The sequence below is a fragment of the Chamaea fasciata genome, unplaced genomic scaffold (assembly GCF_029207755.1).
Source record: "Chamaea fasciata isolate MVZ Bird 193981 ecotype frontalis unplaced genomic scaffold, bChaFas1.0.hap1 SCAF_3, whole genome shotgun sequence".
Lineage (NCBI taxonomy): Eukaryota > Metazoa > Chordata > Aves > Passeriformes > Sylviidae > Chamaea > Chamaea fasciata.
The window spans coordinates 109,520,186-109,542,346 of NW_027094088.1; the positions used below are offsets into that span (position 1 = coordinate 109,520,186).

Here is a 22,161-nt window from a genome sequence, read left to right on the forward strand (position 1 = left end):
AGATGTTGCAGTAACAAACCAAGGCTTAGTAACTAAGTGAATTCTTTTACTGTAAAACCTGATGGTTTATTTTTCTCTTTCTCACACTGCCACTGACTCTTCTTTTTTTTTTTTTTTTTTTTTTTTTTGCCCCTTTTTGAAAACAGCTCTACTGAAGTCTGTTCCAGAGGGAAGAGAAGAAAACACATCAGTGAGGACAAAGAGCTGAGCAGCACTTAGACACAGAGCCTTCTCACACCAAATACCCATGGAGAATGCAGCTGAGGATTAAGAGTCACACAAAATCCCAGAACATTCTGTTTTCCAATACTTTCTGCCCCAAGCAGGTCTCTTACCACTAAGTTCACCTTGAACTTGTAGAAACTGCAAGAGTAGGAAAAAAAATCAGTCTTATGGTTACGGCACAGGAGCCAGGAAATTTGATTTCCATTCCTGTTTTTTCTGCAGGTTTGTGAAAATCCCTATTGTTTACAGTCTTTCAAGCTCTTCATATTCCTTTAAGAGAACAGAGCAGTGCTTTTATATATTTTCAGCTCTCAGTATTGGAAGCAGAGTTTGATTTATTGCCATATGCAGCTTCTCCCTAAATCTGGAGACAAATGTATCTAAGGTAGAACTCAGGAAAACCTAGCAATACAGAGCCTTTTCTCTGGCAGATTGAGCATGGTCCATTCTACTGATTTTGCTCTTTTTCTCTTCATAGAATCATGGAATAGTTTAAGATGGAATGACCTTTTAAAGGTCACTGAATCCAACCCCACTGCCATGGGCAGAGACACTTTCCACTAGACCAGGTTGCTCCAAGTCCCTTCCAACCCAGCCTTGAACACTTCCAGGGATAGGGCAGTTCTCTCGTGCCTTTCTGGTGTGAAAGACAGAACTTCTGAATCAAAAATGATTGCTTTTTATGAGGCCACACTGATCTGAACAAAGTTAGCCCAAAACTGAATTATGGAGTTTGTTGCAGTTTGAGAGGAACAAACGTGGCAAAGGAAACTTGAGGTTGAAGGTCCAGCATAGCAAGACCTCATCGTGGAAAGTGTGAGGAAATCTTAATAGAGGGTGTTGGTGCCTCTGCCTTCCTTCTATAATAAAATACTGACAGTTACAGAGGGTAATGACCCATTGCTTTTCAAAAATAATATGTTGGAAATGGTCTGCTCTTTGGGAAAACAGTCTGTGGATTGACAAAGTTAATCATCAAAATAAATGTATTGCTGCCAAATTGCCCGTTTCTGGGTAACCCACAGGTGAAGGGAAGTGCATTTGCTTAGTGGCAGGAGTTGAATGAATCACCATCTGGGTGCAGTATTCTTCAGTGGAGCATGTAAGATTTTCATTTAGACAATGCAGTCTACCTGCTCCATTTGACCAGCTAATCTGTCTCTAGACTCCATTGAAAATATTGGCTGCAAGCTTAATTCAGTTGTCTGAATATGAATAACAATAAAAGTTCTCTTATTAGTTTTTCTGTATCCCTAATAGACCTAAATTAACCTTAAATAACACATCCACACCAGATAAGATAAAATGGCATAATTAGTTTGTGGAAAAGGTGCTTCTTAGGCACAAGGTTTGGAGACCAACCCGAAAACATGATAAACTTTTTTTTTTTTTTTAAATAGAGCAAGGCAAAGATCCCTCCCTCACTCAAAACAGAAGACATTCTATTTGCTTTTAACTGGATGTTAATTGATTTTTTAGCTGTTTTTTCACAAGGTTTTTGCATTAAATTCTTCCCTGTGAGGGTGATGAGGCCCTGCCACAGGTTGCCCAGGGAAGCTCTGGCTTCCCATCCCTGGAAGTGTCCAAGGCCAGGTTGTACAGGGCTTGGAGCAGCCTGGGATAGTGGAAGATTTCCTTGTCCATGGCAGGAGCTGAAACAAGATGAGGTTTCAAGTCCCTTCAACCCAAACCATTTATGACTCTGTGATTTTTCTGTGGCAGGGCTTTTCTGCAGATTGGAGGCCTTTTGGTGTGATCTGGTCATGCCCTATTTTGAATTCTTGTTACCCTCCCAAACTGGGTGATTAGGGACACCTTCCACTAGCCAGGTGACTCTGACTTGGATCCAGGCAAACAAAAGTTCTCCCATCAGTTTCCAGGTACAGTTTAGGAGTTAGTATGGGTCAGGGCTAATTTCCCACAACAGAAATAAACAGAAGGAATGACTTCTTCTCTGGGGATTAATGCCTGTACAAAATCAGATGAGACCCTCTGGCACTCATGATGCCGTCTAGAAAGATGTTTGCTATAACATGCAAGTAAACTTTTTTGTTTTTATGTTTCAAAAGATTTCTTATAAAGTCCCCCCAAGCCTGAACTATATGGTGATCAGATGTAGTTTATGGAATTATAGTCAGTCTGGTTACTTGTCTGCAGCTGGGATGAGTGTTTCAGCTAAAAGCAAACTAGATGAATGGTCTTTCAACTGTTTTTCAACTTTGTTTTGTATTCTGCAGCTGCTTCTAAATCACAGCAAAAATCAACAATATTATTCATGCTGACAAGATTAAAAATGACGAAAAATTATGGAAAAGGAGAAGCCAAAGCTTTTCATGTTTGCAACCTTTTCCTCCTAGCTTCTTTTTGTATTTTCCTTGCATCTTAGATTATTCCATCTTAAAATATTTTAGGTACCTTTTTGCATTTTTAGCAAGTGCAAAATGTTGGGGTTTTTTCTGTAGTTTTGCCTTGCATAAATTCCAGTTACATAGCACTTTGGAAGTGATTGAGATATTCACCAAGTGTTACAGATTTCTCATTAAAGTAAGATCATTACTAGGGTGGTTGAGCAGTCTAAAGACATTATATTTCTGTTTTTCCCTGTTACGGTGGTGAGGCCCTGGCACAGATTGCCCAGAGAAGCTGTGGCTGCCCCATCCCTGGAAGTGTTCAAGTCCAGGTTGGACAGGACTTGTAGCAACCTGGCCTAATGGAAGGTGTTCCTACCTTCAGGAATCTCATTCCTTATCTGTATTCATTCCATATCTGTATTTCTTTATGGAATATTTAAAAACTGAAATCCAGATCTTGCTCAAACAGGTCTGCATTCCCTGATAGATGGTATGAATCCATACATCGCAGATATGTCTGTTAAGTTCACAAAGTGCTCTGAGATTTCAAAATACAGCTATTATGGAAATAGCCATTGTTATTCTTGTTTTTAATAGCTGCTGACAGTCAGGAATATTTGGAGGTAAGTGCCAAGTTAGAAGCTGTGACTCTGAATAGAGTTTTTCAAATACTCAAGGGGTCTATTATGTTTGAGGTAATTTGTCTGGACTGTCATCCCAGAAACATCTGGTGGAAGGGGATCAGACTGGCACAACAAAGACTGGCAATGGTACTCACATGTCCTCTTATGGAGCCACTTTTTGGGTTTGGTTTTGCTGAAGATGTTGAACACTTTGCAGGGCATTACTGAATTTTCTTGAGCTGTCTGAAACTCAGCATTTTCATTTCATGGCAAATGTCATAGTTTCACAGTATGTTTTTATTCTCCATATGAACATACCCACAAGTGTAAAACCTTTCCCGCCCATTTAGAAAAGTGTTGTTTTAAACAAAGAATAATTATATAGAGAGAAATTTCACTTCAAAATTAAATTACTAGTTCAAAGCTTATTTTGTTTGGTTTCTCATCTTAGTATGAGGTGTTGGTTTGTGTCCAAAGAAGGACAACAAAGCTGGGGAAGGGTCTGGAGCACAAGTCTGATGAGGAGCAGCTGAGGGAGCTGGGGGTGGGGGCTCAGCCTGGAGGAATGGAGGCTCAGGGGGAACCTTCTGGCTCTGCACAACTCCCTGACAGGAGGGGACAGCCAGGTAGGAGTCGGGCTCTGCTCCCAAGGAACAAGTGACAGGATAAGAGGAAATGGCCTCAAGTTTCACTAGAGGAGGCTTAGATTGGGTATTAGGAAAAAATTCTTTATTAAATGAGTTATCAGTTATTGGGCAGTGGTAGAGTCACCATCCCTGGAGGAATTTAAAAAACATGTAGATGTGGCACATGGGGACATGGTTTAGTGACAGTCTTGGCAGTGCTGGGTTAATGATTGGATTCAATGATCTTAGAGGTTTTTTCTACCTTAAACAATTTTGTGATTCAATGATTCTCTCCTGACACAACAGTTCTAATGGTTCAGGACATGGCCCAGCTCATCACACTATGTCCTGTCAGGGTAAGAACCAGGTAAGGATACTATTGCTGGACAACCATGTGTGCAGTTTCTAGTGAATGAGATTCATCAGCAATTACCTAATTTTAGGTGGCTTTTTTTTTTTTTTTTGTCGTGACTACATTGGAGCTTGATGGTCAAATTCCTGATTTGGAGAGGGATTTTCTACTGCCAAAAATGTGTAGTTGAAGTCAGTCTTAAATTAGATACCTCTACTTAGACAAGTGATTTCCTGTCTCCATTGCCTGTTTTGAGTCATTCTCCACTGAGCATAATGGGAATGTAGACTGTTGTAGCCATGTCATTTAGGTTTGAATTTGGTGCTGACTTTCCCCCTAGTCTGTTCACCAGTGGGATGAGAGCTTTCTGAGAACTAGTTAGTGGCAATAACTTGAAGTCTCTTGTCCATTTACTGTTATTATCTTTATAATATGCATGAGACCATTTTGGGCCTGTGATCCAGAACATGTAACCAGGGCAGGGTACATCACAGGCTGTCTTGTCACTGGAATATATTTAAGTTGTCAGTATAAAATCCTGCTGAGGCAAAGCTCTGTAGTTCATGCAAGACAAGTCAAAAACAACTGGGTTTATCTGAACCTGTCTCCAGTAGGGTCTTGTGTTGACTTTGCTGTTTGATTTAGCAATCAGCTTTAAAAGACAACATTTTGGAAGCCAGTCTAATGAAGATGCTTAGAGTGCTATTCTTCCAACCACATGTTTGAATCTGAGAAAATTACTTCAGGCTTTATTCCCTTTATTGTTGATGAGAGGAAGCAGGAATTTAGAGTGTGAGTCATCTGACCTATTTTAGATGTCCATTTTGGAGTGATGAGTTGCAGATGAAATGCTGAATTCTCCCTGTTGAGTACTTGAGGGCCAGAGGGGGATTTACATGCAGGTGACTGATGGGATTGGAGGAACTCATCCTGTCCCCACATCTGAGTACAACATTTGGCGTTATCAGCAATAGCTTTATCACCCAGCAAATGCCATGGCTGATATGGGATCTCTCCCAGGACAAATCTGCATGGAGATGAGACCAGCCACTGTAACTGGAGCTCCATTCCCATTTGAGAATGATTCACAGCCCACTGAGGTCAACAGGAATCTTTCCACTGGCTTCAATGGGTCTTGCAAACCCCAGGGTTTCAGTGTACATTAATTTAGCAGCTGGGTGCCACAATTTAAGATAACATCATTCTCCTGGGTTTTATTATCAATATTTTGCCAAAGGTTAGCACTCTCACAGCAGAGCTGGCATACCAAAGTTAGCCACAGACTAATACAGTAGTTCACTTGGTCATAAAGGCAGTGCATGTGCTACTCCGAACAGATTATTTCTTCCCTTGGTACCTGAGTCTCCTCTGGTTAGGTTTATCTAGTCCAAAGTCTTCGTCATCATAGAAATCCATACTTAATCCCTTTCTCCAAGGCTGCCAGTGGTCTGTGGTTTGCAAAGAACAGCCTCCCCATCCAATCCCCACTCCCTGATGTGTGATCTCTGTCCCTTCAGCCTTTGACCACCTTGAAGCTGCATCTCCGTAGCAAGTCTGGTGGAATAAACAAATTATCTCTGATAAAGAGGGGGGTAAAATACCTTTGATAAGAACTCAAGATAGACAAAAAAAATTGGGGGTAAAAACTGGTTGTTCTTCCTTTCTGCCAGGCAGGCAGAAATGTTGCTTGTCTGAAGGAAAACTAAAAAAAATTCAGCATTGAATTGTATAACTGAAGCTTGAAATGTTATTAATTAACAATTAAATAACTTGAAAAGATTTTACAGTTTTTGGGGCAAGTGAAGACTTTGGAGAGAAAACAGAAGAGTTTAAATATTTGTCTTATTTTTGTGGTATTGTGGATGCTTTTTCTACACTTATACTTTTACTCACTCCACTGTCCCAAACATTTTTTTCATTATCTGGGAAAAATTATTCTTTTAGAGCCCACACAGTGCTTCAGAGAACATTCTACTGCCTTACAAGAAAAGCCTTATAGGCACTGACAATTTTCTGCATCAAAAGAGGGGCAAAGTCAAGTTCACTGTGTTGTCCAGGTCTCTGTGATGTGACTTTCACAGTCAAACCCAGATCATTCAGATACTAATAACATCATTGTCTTGGTCGTGTTTCTACAGGAAGGAACTGGTAATTAAAAATCTTTGGGAAAATAATATTAAAATTGGATGGCTAAAATACTTTGTTTTGTTTTAAATACCAAGCAGGCTTCATGACCACTGCATGCTCTGAGGAATTTCAGTTTTGGCAGTAGTGGAAACAAGGGGAATATAACACAGTTGAAAGCCTTAACTCAAGATTTCGGACCATATGTTCCAGTTCATCCTTTATTACAGGTTTCTTGTGTTTCTTAGAATGTCTGTCAGGACAGGATTCAAATCAATCAAATTTAGCCACCTCAAACTGGGTGGCTTATTTAAGACACGTCTGGGCTCTCTGTAATCCCAGAATGGTTTGGGTTGGATGGGACCATAAAGATCATCTTGTGCCACCCTCTGCCATGGGCAGGGACATCTTCCATTATCCCAGGTTGCTCCAAGCCCCTCCAACCTGGCCTTGGACACTTCCAGAGATCCAGGGGCATTCACAGCTTCTCTGGGCCTCACCACCCTCACAGTGGATAATAATGGTATTATTATTATTTCTATTATTGCCATTATTGCTATTATTGCTGTTATTAAATTTAATGTGAAGAGGCACTTCCAAATAACAACTGATCTCATCCAGAGAAGGTGCATATTTCTCCACCAAGAGTGTCCTTTTTTTCAGTGATCTTTCACTATTGACTCCAAGGGAAGTCTGGATGACCAGTTTCAACCAGATCTGAACCTTTTAAATGATTTTATTTAGCTGAAATACATTCTCTGGTGAAGTTAGGGCTATGAAATCTATTTAAGTACGTGTGACAGATTTTAATATATTCAGTTACAATCCAATAAATATTTGCTTCAAATGTTCAGGTTATAAAAACCATTTCAACATGTGTGACAGGAAAATATTTTTATATATTCAGTTACTGGCAAAAATAGATTGGTATTACACTGTCAACTTAACGCAATTAAACGGTCACAAGTCAGTATGACAGCAATGATGAGTGAAAAAGGGGTCATAATTATGGTTCTTTATTTACCTCATGATTTTTGTGCCTGTTGTATTCATGCTGTCAGAGTTTTTCTAAATAACTGTAATGGATAGAGATGGCCTAGAATTTCCTCTTCTGGATGAACACAGGGATTCTCTTCTGATGAGGACATGGGGTCTACAAACAAACAAACAAACAAACAAACAAACAAACAAACAAGGTTTGCAATGCAGACTGAATAGAAAATGCAGCTCCACTTCTAGATAAGCCCAAGTGAGCCATGAGGACCTTTTTCTCCATGTCCTGATCCAGGTTCAACAAGGCCCCAGCACCAAACCTCATGAAATTCAATGAGACCAAGTGCAAGATGCTGCACCTGGGTCAGGAAAACCCCTGGTATCAACCCAGATATTGGATTGAGAGCAGTTCTGCCAAGGAGAATTTAGGGGTGCTGGTCAATGAAAAGCTGGGCATGACTCATCCCTGAGTGTCCAAGGCCAGGTTGGATGGGGCTTGGAGAAACCTGGGGTAGTGGAAGGTGTCCCTGCCCATGGCAGGAGCTGAAATGAGATGAGTTTCGAGGTCCCATCTAACCCATACCGTTCTGTTCCCATGAATGTGTGACAGTGGTTTAGAGGATATAAAGAAGAAAGCTTTTATTTGCATCCATTTCTGAGGCATTAAAGCACAGAAAGATTTAATCTCTGCCCAAAAAGCAGTGACAGGAAGACTGTGGCAAGGCAAAGATTTGAACCCAGAATTCCCCAGGGCCCTTACCACAAGATATTTTTTTTCTCAGGATAGGTTAATCTCTGTTTTTTCAGTGTGAGTGCAGGAAGCATTCACAGTCACTATTGCTGTTTTTGAGCATGGTCTATTAGAGAATAATCCAAACCAGCCTCTTGGAAGCAAGACAATACTTTTCTGATGTACAGCAGATAAATGTGAGTAGCGGAGGAATTGATGCCATACCTACCTGAGACAAAGGAGGCTGCACTGATATTTTTCTGAGGCCTTTCCTTGTCTTACAAGTTTTTCACTTTAGGGTAGCCCTGGGAAGGCAAGCAGAGGGATAACTCAATATTAGCAAAACAAACTGAGCACTGTTTAAATATGGGGGGAAGAGCTGGAAGTTTCTCTGTGGCAATACAGGGAATATCCACTTTTGTTTTCTGTCAAGTATCAAGAGCAATGAGTAAAGGACCTGGCTGCAAGTCAATAACACTTGTGGAATTAATTTTTTGCAAATTTAATGATCTCTTATATCCCTGCAAAGATCATTTCACACCACTGCAGAGGAGCGAAGTGCAAAGAAGTAAAACCTAAAGCACTTTCCAAGGTGTGGAGAATGCTCTCTGACTGCAACGTGTTGCTGCAGCTCAGTTAACCTTGAAAACCCAAGCAATTAAAATTCTAGTGACTAAGAAATAATAATTTTGAGAAAGTAGTTTTTCTTCTTTCTCTCACAATCCTACTCTGTGCCATATTTACAGCCATCTTGAGCTGGCAGTTTTGTATAGGGGGAATTAAACACTACTTGGCTTAAAGGGTCAAAAGACCTCAGTAAAGAAATCAAGAAAGAATAGCTCTGACTTCTCTCACTCGTATGATTATAATCTGCAGGTTGGAAAGAGACCTCAATATGATTTGATGAAGAAAATGACAGAGGGTCTTGACATGAGGCTTCTGGTTCTCTCTCTGCTGCCAGAGAACCTTAAACTCCAAGCAGTGTCTTTCACTGGGGGTTAAAATCCAGGGAAGTTGCCTTAGCAGTAGGTTGCTGTGATAGTTGTCAGTCAGGCAGCTCTTCTCAGTGCTGTCCTTAACACGGTCATTGTCAAAGAGCTGGTGATGCCACCACAGTATTGCAGAGCAGAAGTTTTGTCTTCCCCATTCTACCTAATATGAGATTTTTTATCATCAAGCCTCTGTTGTGCCCTTGTTTCCCAATCTCTTTCTCCATTAGACTTTGTGCTCCAGATTGAACAAAGAAACCTGCCCTTTTCCATCCAAGACAAGAATCCCCATGAATTTCCCCTCTTATCTGCATCTATATTTTTACAGGATTCAGTCTCAACTATTTTTCTTTTCTCTAAATAATGAGTTGTAATCCTGGCATTTTTGAATTCCCAGCGTGGGTCTATTTAGAAATTAGTAATTCTAGTATGAAAGAAAATTGGCCTCTTTAAACCATTGTTGTGTTACAATGGTGCTGAGAGGCACAAGCCAACAATGGCGCTGCTTTGTTACCAGGCACTGATAGCAGTTTACCAGGCAGAAATAGCTGGAGATCAGTCAGACTTTGGAAAATGTGCAATTTCAGAGGGTCAATCAGAGGATGGAGGAGGAAGGAAGTGACCTGAGGAGTGTCACACAGTAGGCAGCAGCTGAGCCAGGGCAGTGCCATTGAGTTCATCTGTAGTGCCATAGGATTGCACCTTTGAACCCTATCACGTTGTCTGTATGGGATACACAGCCATGACTGCTCTGGGATCACATCCCTGGGCTGCTCTATTCCTGCCTTGGCAGAGAAACTGGAACAGGGAATAGAGGTAAGTGGACCCAAACAGTGTTTAGAGAGCCCAGGTGTGAACACAACTGGGTTACACCATTTGGGTAAAGATTATCAGTATATAATCAGCTCTGTCCCCAAAGGCTGTATAAAAACCCTGATCTCTTGTCTTCCACTCTGGTGACCTCTTCTTTGACTACCTTTAAATAAATGTAAAAACATTTCCTCAAAACAAATCCCCTTTCCACTCTTCAGTGAAGCAAGGAACAGCAACACCAGCTGCAACCAGCAAACTCTTTTAGAGGCAGCACTGGGAAGCCTTCACTGTCCTCATGTCAGTGTCCAAGGAGGGCCCGGCAGTATTTGCTGTCCCATATGACCCTGCATCCCAAATATCCCACCACAGCCTGTTTGGTCCTGTCTCAGTTCTGCCAGATTCTAGTCCTGTTATCAAAGTTAAGGAACAAAGAGAAGGACCAGTTTCACCTGTGCTGCTGGAGGGGTGCTCCCTCTCAGCGTGATTCTGGATTTCCTAGCAAAAAGGAGAGGATGGAGTTTTGTCATTCAAAAGAGGAAGGGTTTGAGCCCAAATCAGCACTAGGTCAAATGAAAAAAAGACAAAGGAACAGAGCTGGGACTGGTCCTGAAGCTGGACAGACTCCTGCAGAGCTGGCCTTCCAGCTCCCAGTGCTGCTGGAAGGGTCTGGGCAGGTTTGGTCGCAACCCTACACACTGTGATCCCTTGTCTTCCAGTCCTATTTGCTGTTTTGCTGCTTCCAGAACATTTCTGATCTTAGGATCACAGACAATCCTTGTTGCCATCATGCTACAGTAACACAAAACTGGAGAGTCTTAAATGATTCAATCTGTTGAATTTGGCTTTTTAGAAGGTAGAGTGCCTGGAATGAGTTGCTTCCCATGTCCTCCCTCTCTGTAGCCACACTCGTGCTTACCCAGAGATGTGCTCACCATATAGGTGTGCAGAGGATGAAGAGACAGAGTTGCTGCACAGCAATATTCCTGTGGCGGCACAGGTGCTCCATTCTACAAATTGTGGGTTTTTTTCCCCATTGTCTGAATGACACAAAGGAATTGTGGATAAATAGAGTGCAGGACTAAAATGCAGAGGAAAAGTCAGTGAAGCTTGCTACCAAAACCTATGTGTCAATAAATGGTTGGAAAAAAAGCCATTAAAAAGCATCCTTGTGTGATTATTTGTGCAATATCCAGCATCACAGAGCATGGTTGTGTCTCTGTGCCCTTGAAAATGAGAGTAGTTGCTGTTCATACTACTGTTAAACTGAGATTTGGGAACATGGTCACCATATTAAATATGAGCAGGTTTGCAATGTCAAATTCCATTGCATGGGCAATACATTTTATTCTTCTCTTTTCTTGACACAATAGTAGCTTTCATTTTATTTTAGCACCTTTCCTTTCCACTCTTAGTGTATTAAAGTCTGTCTTCTCACACCTCTGAAACAGCTGTAGTATGCCTCATACTTGAATGTTGAATTAAGCTTTTCATATCTCATTCCAATCTCTCCTTTCTCACCTCCTGCTGTTTTTCTCCTTTTCCTTGTTTTCTCAAATTAGAGCCTTTCATTGCATATTTGAGAACACTGGGAGATTAAAAAAAAAAAAAAAAAATTGTCCCTGAGAGGGCAGCCTATTTCCCAGTTGAAAAGAGCTGGTTTGTCACGTCAGAGAGATCTTTACTCCATGTGTGACTTTCCTCACTGTGTACCTGGTATTTTTTTTTCACCAGTGAAGCATGACTATCATGGTTACAACAAATAATGATTTTGTTTAATAAATGTGAGCTTCTGGCTTCAGTTCCACAATCTTTCCCCAGCCTTGTTTCTCTTCCCTGGACATGCTTCAGCCTCTCAATGTCTTTTCTGTCCTGAGGGGCCCAAAATTAAACACAGCACTTGAGGTGTGGCCTCAGCAGTGCCCAGCACAGGGGGCAGTCACTGCCCTGGTCCTGCTGCCTCACTATGGCTGGTACAGCCCAGGTGCCACTGGCCTTCTTGGCCACCTGGGCACACCTGGATCATGTTCAGTGCTGTCCCCAGCACTCCCAGGTCCTTTTCCAGCTTCCCAGCCACTCTTTCCCCAGTCTGCAGCACTGCAGGGTTTGTTGTGACCCAAGTAACTCACTTGGACTGGGTTAACCAACACTCAAGTAATATATATTAAACTGGTTGTAGTGAAAGAGCAAAATGTATCGATCCAACTGGATTCTTCAGTTCCTGCCAAGGGAAGTTAAGGAGTTTAGTGTCCCTAGACTGAATTTAGACTTTGTAAATACCCTCAGGCAATAACATGCAAGTCAGTGCAGGCAGCCAGAAGAAAACAATTTAAAAATGACTATGCTTGAGGTTGCAAATACCAGCTTAAACAAGACTAAGTTGTTGAAAACATACAACTCCATGAGGAGACTGAGAATTCTACTTAAATGCTGGTTCTGGTTTTTATAAATAGAGATGAAAGCTAGAGAAGCTCAGCTAGAGGTCTCAGCTCAAAGATAAGCTTCCAAAAGTAAAACTGCAGAAGCAAACGAATATTTAAAAGGAAGGAAGTTGTAGGAATTCCTGGAGAATATGATGAAGTTTCTTCCAAGGAGTTTGGAAAAGGTGGCATTTTTTAATCAAAAAGCTTGAGTTGTGCATCATGGCAGATGTGTTTTGCAGCAAGGAGAGGGCACTCAAAAGTATCTGTCCCCGCAGACTGTTTGCACACACTCAGCTCACTTGAGATCTCAGAGTCTTTGCAAAGAGAAGATCTGGACACAGCAGCCAGAGAGAAACAGGAATAACAAAGTCATGTCCTCTTCTAAATGATACATGATTATTTTTGACAGACATTCTTCATAAGAACCCAGATTTATAGCCCTCCCCACATTTCAGAAAATATCAGTGACTTTGATATATAGTACCAAACACAACCCAGTATACATGTCCCAAGCAACTCCAAACATTGAGACATTTTATCTCTCAAAATGACCCACTACATAGTGGCAAACTGGTAATTCAGAGCTATTCTTTTGTTCCTACAGATTCAGAATACTCTTTACTTTTTTTCCCTGTGGAAAGTAAAAATAAAGTTATAGGACATTCTCACGGGGTACATCAAAACTCATACCCTGCTTTATGCCAACAATGGGAACTTGTTTTGTATATATGTCCATATTTACATCAAATATGTGCAACAGTTTCATGGTGAGTTTATTAACTTCATCCTTCCATCTGCCTCACTTCATGACTACTTTATTAAATCAAAAGTAAGTTTCACAAAACAATTATAAAGCATGATCCCCCCAAATCTGGGTCTGTCAAGATATATAAACTTGGGCTGTTGTGAACGGATCATATGGCTTGATCAGATGTGCAGCATGATGGTGACGAGCACAACTTGCTATTGTTAAACAACACTTGAATAATGCACTGGGTTTGGGATCTGTCAGCTCTTCTGGTTTTAATCATTCATTTTCTTTTCTTCCATTTCGTAACTGGACTGTTGATGTAATCCTTCCCCATGTGAAAGCTAAGTTGAGGGTTTCAGAATAAATGAAATACCATCTAAACCAGCATGAAAGAGCCACACTGTAATCTAAGGTGCCCACAAGAGCTGGCAGAGGACTGGCCTCATGATGTAGCCAGTGGAGTCTCTAGTAATTAAATAATAATTAGCAATTAAATTCTCAGCAAAACGTTTTAATCTTGCCCTTGGTCTCCCTGCTTGCCTGAAGAAAGGCAGTGTTTTATTTCAGTAGAGAGAGGCTGGACCATACAACAAGTGGGAAAACAGATCTGGTTGGGACTGGGTGACATCAGACTCCTTGAACAGAGCCCTCTGCCATGGTTTCACCAAGACAGGCCAAAAAGAAACATTAGATGAGATGACTGCATAGCACAGGCCAGGAATTTTATCAAGAAAGGGTTTTATCAGAATTTAAAGCTCTGTTGGACAACTTTAAAACACTCAGTCCTCATCCAGTAGCTGCACCTTGAGAATCTAAATGTTTGCACTCAGGATAAGAGCAAAACCCATGGGCAACATCTGTACCAGGGAACAAAAGTCTGTGTTTTCAAAGCTGCTGATGTTACTGCTTGCTGGGAACAATCCTGGGCTCATTTTAGCTAACCTGTGCCTGGGAATGCCAGGACAGTGCCAGCTGGTCCAGCCCAAAGCAGTGCCAGGAGCTGTTTTGTGAATTTAGCAAGGTGAGTATCAGACTTCAGCCCCTTTGTGGTGATCTGGCATTGTGTAATTGTAAACCAATGCAATGGGTTTGTGTATTGGAGTAAGTGTCAGAATGTGCCAAATTTCTACTTTCTGCCACAGGATTTGTGTCCTTTGCTACTCCTAGCAGACATGCCTCCCTGTCCTTGTTCTGCCCAGGTGCTACAGAATCACCTCCAGGTCCTGGCCATGCCCTTCCTGGCTACTGCAAAATTAACCCTGTCCTGGCCAGAACCAGGGCACTCCCCAAAAATGCTGTCAAAAGGTAACCTCTTTCTCACACAGACTATACTGAATTGACCAAGCTGTTTGAAACTCTCAGCACTGGGCATGTTTCTGAGCCATCACCTCTTTCCTTTTTTATTCTATTCTGGTAAAAGAACTTCCTTTTATGATTAACACTGTATATATCCTATCTTCCTATGCTAAATTGAGTCTCGCTTATACACCCATGGCTCGAGAGCATTGCAATGACCACCCACATTCATTCATTCAGCTCAATCTCCTCTGCTGAGGAGAGTTCAGTGAAGGGCACCTGCAATGAACAGCTCCTGAGCAGCTGCTGGATTTCATGACTTGGGTGGTGCCTTTATTCCAGAACTGTGTGAGACTTTGAACAAAAAGGCACTGGAACAACTGTTGTGGAGTCTCCATGCTTGGAGACATATGGAACCCTGCTGAAACTAAAGGTTTTTGAACTCTCCCCAATTCCTACAGTTAGGCTTTTACTGCTATACTCAAGCACCTAAATTCCACCTAAATCACACTTGAGACGCCTCCATGCTCTTATGAATTTAAAAATTCCTTATCCCAGAATCACAGAATGGTTTGGGCTGGAAGGGACTTTAAAGACCATCTAGTTCCAGCCCCTTGCCACAGGCAGGGATGCCACCCACTAAGCCAGGTTGCTCCTTATGGTGATTTTAGGCTCAGATATTCTAAGGAGAAGAAAACATGGAGGTGAGATGTTCCTGTGGCTTCTTGCCAGGTCAGAACTCTGGAGTGTCACAGAGTTACCTCAGAGGCTGGTTCTCTTCTGGTACACTACACTGGACAGAGCATCCTCTAATTCTGCACTGGAACAGCTCAGACAGTCCTGTCTTCAGTGGTGTGGCTTTGACCCTGCTGAGCCCCTTCAGCAAACACCTTTCCTCTAACACTTCGACTCAGAGACTCCTGCCCCAACCTCGTATCTCCCATACTCAGCCATAAAGCTGGAAAACAAAACTCCCAGCCTTCCTTCTCTTGCCTGCCCCTTCAGCCTGGCTTTATTTCCCAGGGCTGCTGATGGTTGAAGAACAATTGGTTTTGCTCATCTGAGGGCATTTGCGTTGTGAATCTTCCCGACAAGCCAAGGAGCAGAAGGGTGGGAGAGGAGGGGTGGGAGGAGGGCTGCTCTGCCAGCCAGGCAGGCGGGATCGCTCTGGCAGCAGCTCTGCCTGGCTTTCACTCTGCCTCCCAGGGGGAAAATCCTCTCACTCCAGGCTTCTCCCCTGCCACACCAGAGGCAGGACAAGGAGGCAGCAGAAGGGTCCCTGGGCTGCCAGTACCCAACATCAGCTCTCACCTGCAGCAGGCAAACCATGAGGACGAGCTCTTTGCTCCTGCAGCGTCTTCACTCTTGATTGAAAACCTTCACCCATCTCCACAAAGGACCATGGAGGAGCAGTACATTTCCAAACTCCACCCAGTAGTGGATTATGGAGCTGGGGTCTTTCTTCTAATCATAGGTGAGTTCACAGCCTGCTCATTTGCTTGGGGCCAGGGAAATGGATACGGGGATTCCCTGTCTGTGCTGTGGTCAGGCAGTAGGACCTGGAGGGAAATGACAGCAAATATTTCCCCACAGATTTCCCTGCTTAGTGCCTTGGAGTTGGTTGGCAGCCAGGATTAATCTTCACTCTCGGATGTGAAATCTTGTTGCAGAATGGCCACCACAAATTTGCCTCTGTGGCATCACAAATATTCAAAATAAGTTGTCACATTCCGTGGCATCTCAGCCCTGAGAACTGAACCAGGGCAGCTCAGTCCATGGGACTGGTGAGGAGAAAGCAGCTCTGGGCTGACCCTTGGTGGGGAAGTGTCATTCTGCTGTGTCTTAATAGGATGAACTGCTACAGAACAGCAGAGTGTTTCCAAATAGCAGCTCTGGGTTTTGCAGCAGCCTGTTTGCCCTGCTGCAGGCAGATTGAAATTGAAATACAAGTGGGGATAGCTACCAGCCCATGGCTTCAGTTAAGTGTTTTCTTCCTTGTCTGCTTCTTGCTTGTACACAGGCATTTGTTTTCCACCCTCGTGGATTTGGACAGGAGTGGAACTTGTTTAGGCGTGCTTTCCACCTGAATTTTTCCTAAGATTCCTTCCTTCAGCTCACTTGAAAACTCTGGTTGACATAAGAAAGACAATCCTATATTTTCATGTGCTTTAATACTGAGGCTCTGGGCAGAAGTGCTGGACTTTAGCACTTCATTTTTCCTCTTGTTCTGCACAGCAGAGCACAACTCAGGGTGAGAAAATTTCTACAAAACAATGAAGGGCTTTTCAAATCAGGATGCCAGCTCCATTCTCCCAGAAATGTAAATGCATTTAGATGCAGTTAAGGCAATGGGAAGAGGCAACAAAAAAGGGCTGGAGGCTGGAGCTCCCTGTGTTCATGTTCCACCATGCTGCAGCCTCACACCTCTCCTAAAGGACTTTGAGGCACTGAAACTCCAGGCACAGCTTCCAGCATCGTTTCCAGAGCCCTGTGGGGCAGCCAGGTTCACTGCATCCTGCAGGGACTATGAGAAATAAAGCAGGGACCTGAACTGGAAACAGGTGTTGTATGTATCCATAGCTTTGCCACCTCACTGGGGCTGCACATTTGTGCCCTGGAATGATGTTTTTATTGGGAACAAGGGCAGGGCATGGGTGGCAGCACTCACCACCAGCTGTTTGATTACTGTCCCACAGTTACAGCTGTGTCCTGGGCCAGACAGCAGCCCACAGGCTGCGGGATGCAGGGGAAGAGCTTCTGTCAGGGTAAAGGAGAGGCTGGGCCTGGATGTCACCTCTGATGACAGAGCTGCTTCCTGCATCTTGTGTAAGGGTCGGGCTCTTACAGAAGAAAGTGAACTGGGTTTGTTTTTCCTCCTGAAGCCTGAGGATGTTCTATTTTGGGACCCTCACTGCGAGAAGCAGAATGAGAGGCTGGAGTGACTCCAGAGAAGGGAACAGAGCTGGGGAGGGGGTTGTAGCACCAGGAGCAGCTGAGGGAGCTGGGAAAGGGGCTCAGCCTAGAGAAAAGGAGGCTCGGGGGAACCTTCTGGCTCCTCACAATTCCCTGACAGGAGGGGACAGCCAGGGGGATTCAGGCTCTGCTTGCAGATAACAAGTAACAGGACAAGAAGAAATTGCCTGAGGTTGTACCAGGGCAGGTTTAGATTAGATATTAGGAAACATTTCTTCATGGAAAGGACTGTGAAGCATTGCAAGGCTGCCAGGCTGCCCAGGGCAGTGGTGGAGGATTTAAAAGCTGTGTGGATGTGGCATTTGGGGACATGTTTTAGAGGTGGCCTGGTCAGTGCTGAGGAATGCTTGGACCTGATGATCTTAGAGGTGTTTTCCAATTGAAAGGATTCTATGATTCCATGATTCCATGTCCCAGCCTGTGAAGAGTGCTCTTCCCACTGAGCTGCATGTTGCTGTCAGCAAGTGGCCAAGGCCCCATGGGCATCATCCTGTGTGTGCAGACACAGAGATCCTGAGAGCTCAGGGAACCCTTCAAGGGCATCCAGAGGTGGCAAGTGAATGTGTTTGGTCAGAATGTGAATGAAGGAGGGACATGGGATCTCAGATTTGTGTCCCCATTTCAGTTAAGCCTTTCTCTTGACACCTCTGAGGTTTTTGTACTTATGCCAATATATTTATTCCATTTTATTGCATGTGCCTCTATTAAGTGCTCTGTGGGCACTTCAAGTGGTACCTGTGAGCAAATGCAGTCTTCCTGCATTCACAGCCACAAGGGAACATGACAGAATCTTTTTCTGTCTCCTTCTTTCATGTCTGACTTTAGAGGACACCTTCCCAGGAAAACCTTTCATCAAAATGTTGCTACAGCACCATGTTCACTTGAAAGAAGAGAGAAAATGAGTTGTTTGGTGCATGTACTTCTGACACTGCTGTCACCAGCACTTTGAAGCCCTGTGGCACACCTGAATAATGTATGTCTGACAGCTCCTTTTGCAAAGCAAGCTCTGGGTCTGTTGCATGCCCCTGGCTAAACAACTCCCATGGTCCTACTACTCTCAGAGACCACCAGAACAGTCATGGGATCAGCAAGGACATGCCCACCACCCAGGCAGCTCAGAGCCCAGTGCTGGGGCTCCAGTTGAAGATGAGGGAAGTCACACAGAGGGAAGGCTTTGGGAAGTGCAGGGGACAGGTGGGCAGGATGGCTGGAGTACTTCAGCAGGAAGGAGAAGTGAGCATATTCTTTCTCAGTGCAAGAAATACACAGACCTGCTAGAGTGGGTCCAGAGAAGGCCACAAAGATGCTTTGAGGGCTGGAGCACCTTCACTCTGGAGACAGGCTGAGAGAGCTGGGGGGTTCTCTTAGGAAAAGTCTACAGGGAGAACTCATTGTGGCCTTCCAGTACTTAAGGGGGGCTTATAAAAAGACAGAAAGTGACTTTTCACACAGGCAGACAGTGATGGGACATTCCAAACCCTGCCATGGGCAGGGATACCTTCCACTATCCCAGGCTGCTCCAAGCCCCAATGTCCAACCTGGACTTGGACATTTCCAGGAATGGGGCAGCCTCAGCTTCTCTGGGCAACGTGTGCCATGGTCTCACTGCCCTCACAGGGGAGAACACCTAATATCAAATCTAAACCTGCTCTCTTTCAGTTTAAAGCCATTCCCCCTTATCACTACACAGTCTTGTAAGAAGTCCCTCCTCAGCTCTACTGTAACCCCTCAGGCACTTCACACACTTCCAATGGATTTCACAGGTGTGGTAACTCTGTGATATTCTTGTCTGCCCTGATGCTTCCATTTCAGCCATCCTGACAATCCTGGGGAATTCAGCCGTCCTTGCCACGGCTGTGAAACGCTCTTCCCTGCTCAAGTCCCCGGAGCTGCTGACAGTGAACCTGGCAGTGGCAGACATTGGCATGGCCCTCAGCATGTACCCGCTGGCCATTGCATCCGCCTGGAACCACGCCTGGCTGGGGGGAGACGCCTCCTGTGTTTACTATGCCATGATGGGTTTCCTCTTCGGGGTCTGCAGCATGATGACCCTGTGTGCCATGGCCGTGATCCGGTTCCTCGTCACCAACTCATCCAAATCCAACGGTGAGTAAATTTCCTGTCTGCTCACCTGGTGGTGCTGTGCTTGGGCTGGGCTGCTCTGGGAGGTGCTTTGTGGAATGTGGCATGGAATGTCAGGTCAGTAACAGCAGAATGAGCCTCAGCTTTTAGTGCAATATCAAATTCTGGTGTTCCCAGAAGGATATGATTAAATTCTGTATGAAACAGTGAGGTTTTTCACTTCTCAGTTTTACCGAGTGTAACTACCTGAGAAAGGAGAGCACAAATGTTTTCCTGGACCAGACTTCCTACCCTTCCTTCCCTATTTGTATCCAAGCAGATACATTGGAATTTAAAAGGAAGGAATATTCTCCTGTCATTCTTGGGCTGGGACCACAGAACATTCAGAGTGAAATTGATCTTGTAATGCTCCCTGCCTAACTAAGCTCTAGATGAGCATTGAGGATGTGTTCAGGTCTCATTCAATCCTCTGACACTCCGGTTTTTTAGAAGCCCAAAGGTTAGGGACCTGCAGCAGCAGCCCAGGTATATCTGTAGTCACCATCCTTCTGTCTGAGAAGAAGTTATTGCAAACTCCTGTGTGGCTGGGATGGGATCCATATACTCTTGCTCTTCCTCTGCCTTGCAGGTAACAAAATCACCAAGAACACAGTCTGCATCCTGATTGCTTTTATCTGGCTCTACTCCTTGCTCTGGGCCATTCTGCCCTTGGTGGGCTGGGGCTACTACGGCCCTGAGCCCTTTGGCATCTCTTGTACAATAGCCTGGAGCAAGTTCCACAACTCCTCCAATGGTTTCTCCTTCATCCTGAGCATGTTCCTCTTGTGCACGGTCCTGCCTGCGCTGACCATCGTTGCCTGTTACTTGGGGATTGCCTGGAAGGTTCATAAAGCATACCAAGAGATCCAGAATATTGACAGGATCCCTAATGCAGCCAAACTGGAGAAGAAGCTGACCCTGGTGAGTTATCCCTGTGATGGGAAGAGTGTGCAGTAATCAGGAGCTGGCAGTGAGCTGGCTCTGCTCATGCACAGCTCACAAAATCATGGAATTACAGAGACCTACACAGAAATTCTGTATGGAAACAGGATTTTACTGTATTAAGAATATATTTTTTTTTTTTCCAAATATGCACTTCAGTTGTGCATTTCTTGTGGACAAGCAGAATTGATCCAAGCTTCTGAGAGGCCAGTCATATAATCACGGAATCATTAAGACTGCAAAAGGTCTCTAAGATCATCAGGTCTAACTATTAATTCAGCACTGACGGATCCACCCCTTCACCATGCCCCTAAGCACCACAGCAACACATTTTTCTTAATATTGCTAATGACAGTGACTCCACCACTGCCCTGGGCAGTTTGTCCCAATGACTGACAACCCCTCTTGTGAAGAAATGCTTCCTAATACCCAAACTAAACATCCCCTGGTGCAACCTGAGGGCATTTCCTCTTGTCCTTTCATTTTTTACCTGGGAACAGAGCCTGACCCCCACCTGGTTCTACCCTCCAGGGAGTTGTAGAGAGTGATAAGGTCCTCCTGAGTATCCTTTTCTCCAGGCTGAGCCCCACCAGCTCCCTCAGCAGTTCCTCATCAGACTTGTGCTCCAGACCCTTCCCCAGCTCAGTTCCCTTCTCTGGACTCGCTCCAGCCCCTCAATGTCTCTCTTGTCAGGAGGGCCCAGCAAGCACAGCTCGGGTGTTGCAGTCGGGGTGTGGTCCCACACGCACCTGGTGTGCCAGGGTATCCAACCCTGCCTGTGCCAGCTGCAGACAGCTCTGTTCCCTTGCAGATGGCCGTGCTCATCTCCGTGGCATTCCTGAGCTCCTGGACTCCCTATGCAGCCGCCAGCTTCTGGTCCATCTTTAACTCCAGCGACTCCCTGCAGCCCGTGGTGACGCTGCTGCCCTGCCTGTTCGCCAAGTCCTCCACGGCCTACAACCCCGTCATTTACTACGTCTTCAGCAAGACTTTCCGCTGCGAGGTGAGGAAGCTGCGGTGCTGCTGCGGCTGGAGGGTTCACTACTTCAGCTCCGACAACTCCGCGGAGAACGCCGTGTCCACCTGGTGGAGCGGGAGGGACAACGTCCGTCTGTCCGCGGCGGCCAAGGCGGAGAGCCCGGGAGCTACAACGCCCTGAAGTGCAGCCGCGGGGTCACAGCACAGCTCAACCCCGCCTCACTCCCAGGTCCAAAGGAGCAGGGATGCAGCAAATGAGCTTGTCACTGCGTATCTTATGTCAATACAGAGGTTTAAGTATATATATATTTTAAGCATCTCTCAAATATTGTCTTTAGGCGTCACAGCAAAAAAAAAAAAAAATCTATTTTTTCCCCAAGCAAACCCACTTTAGGGGAAATAGATTTATGTACCAAACAACATAAAATCATTTAAATTAAACTTATTTTCAGGTAAAGAGAGATTTATTATTTTTGTTTTTTTTCCCTATACTTTTGATTTTTTTAATGCAATCTATCTGCCAACTAACTCTTGGCTCTACCAGTAAAACAGCCATCAGAGAAAACCATAGGTTGCATGCAGTGTTACCAAATAAACACAGCTGAGTGTGTAGTTTTCCAGCAATACAGACTGAAAACCATATGGGGAGCAAGAAATGTTCACTGCCAGGAAAAGGTGAGAACGTGGCTGCTCCCAAAATGATTTAGGGATGTCTGGTTCCTTGCTCTTTCAGAGGTGCTGCTCCAACTCCTCCAAGCACAAGTCCAAGGAGCTGAGCCGCCTTGGTCGGATGGGGCTTGGTGGGAATGTGGCAGTCAGTGATGGGTGCCTTCTGTGTATCCCAAATGGCACAG

The 22,161-nt window shown here is 44.3% G+C and overlaps 1 protein-coding gene and 1 long non-coding RNA gene across 2 annotated transcripts; one reads left to right on the plus strand and one right to left on the minus strand.

The window, feature by feature from the left end:
- Positions 1 to 5,679: 5,679 nt before the first annotated feature.
- Positions 5,680 to 21,441, minus strand: LOC136287888 (uncharacterized). The gene is made up of 4 exons (XR_010720407.1): positions 21,079 to 21,441; positions 8,254 to 8,329; positions 7,326 to 7,454; positions 5,680 to 5,731 (listed from the first exon to the last, which is right to left on the minus strand). It is a non-coding gene; the product is annotated as an uncharacterized lncRNA (long non-coding RNA).
- LOC136287887 (opsin-5-like) lies at positions 15,695 to 21,947 on the plus strand. The gene is made up of 4 exons (XM_066180584.1): positions 15,695 to 15,767; positions 19,079 to 19,372; positions 19,977 to 20,308; positions 21,141 to 21,947. The coding sequence occupies exons 1-4, from the start codon at positions 15,695 to 15,697 to the stop codon at positions 21,486 to 21,488; spliced, it is 1,047 nt and encodes a 348-aa protein (XP_066036681.1). The 3' UTR covers positions 21,489 to 21,947.
- The last annotated feature ends 214 nt before the right edge of the window (positions 21,948 to 22,161 follow it).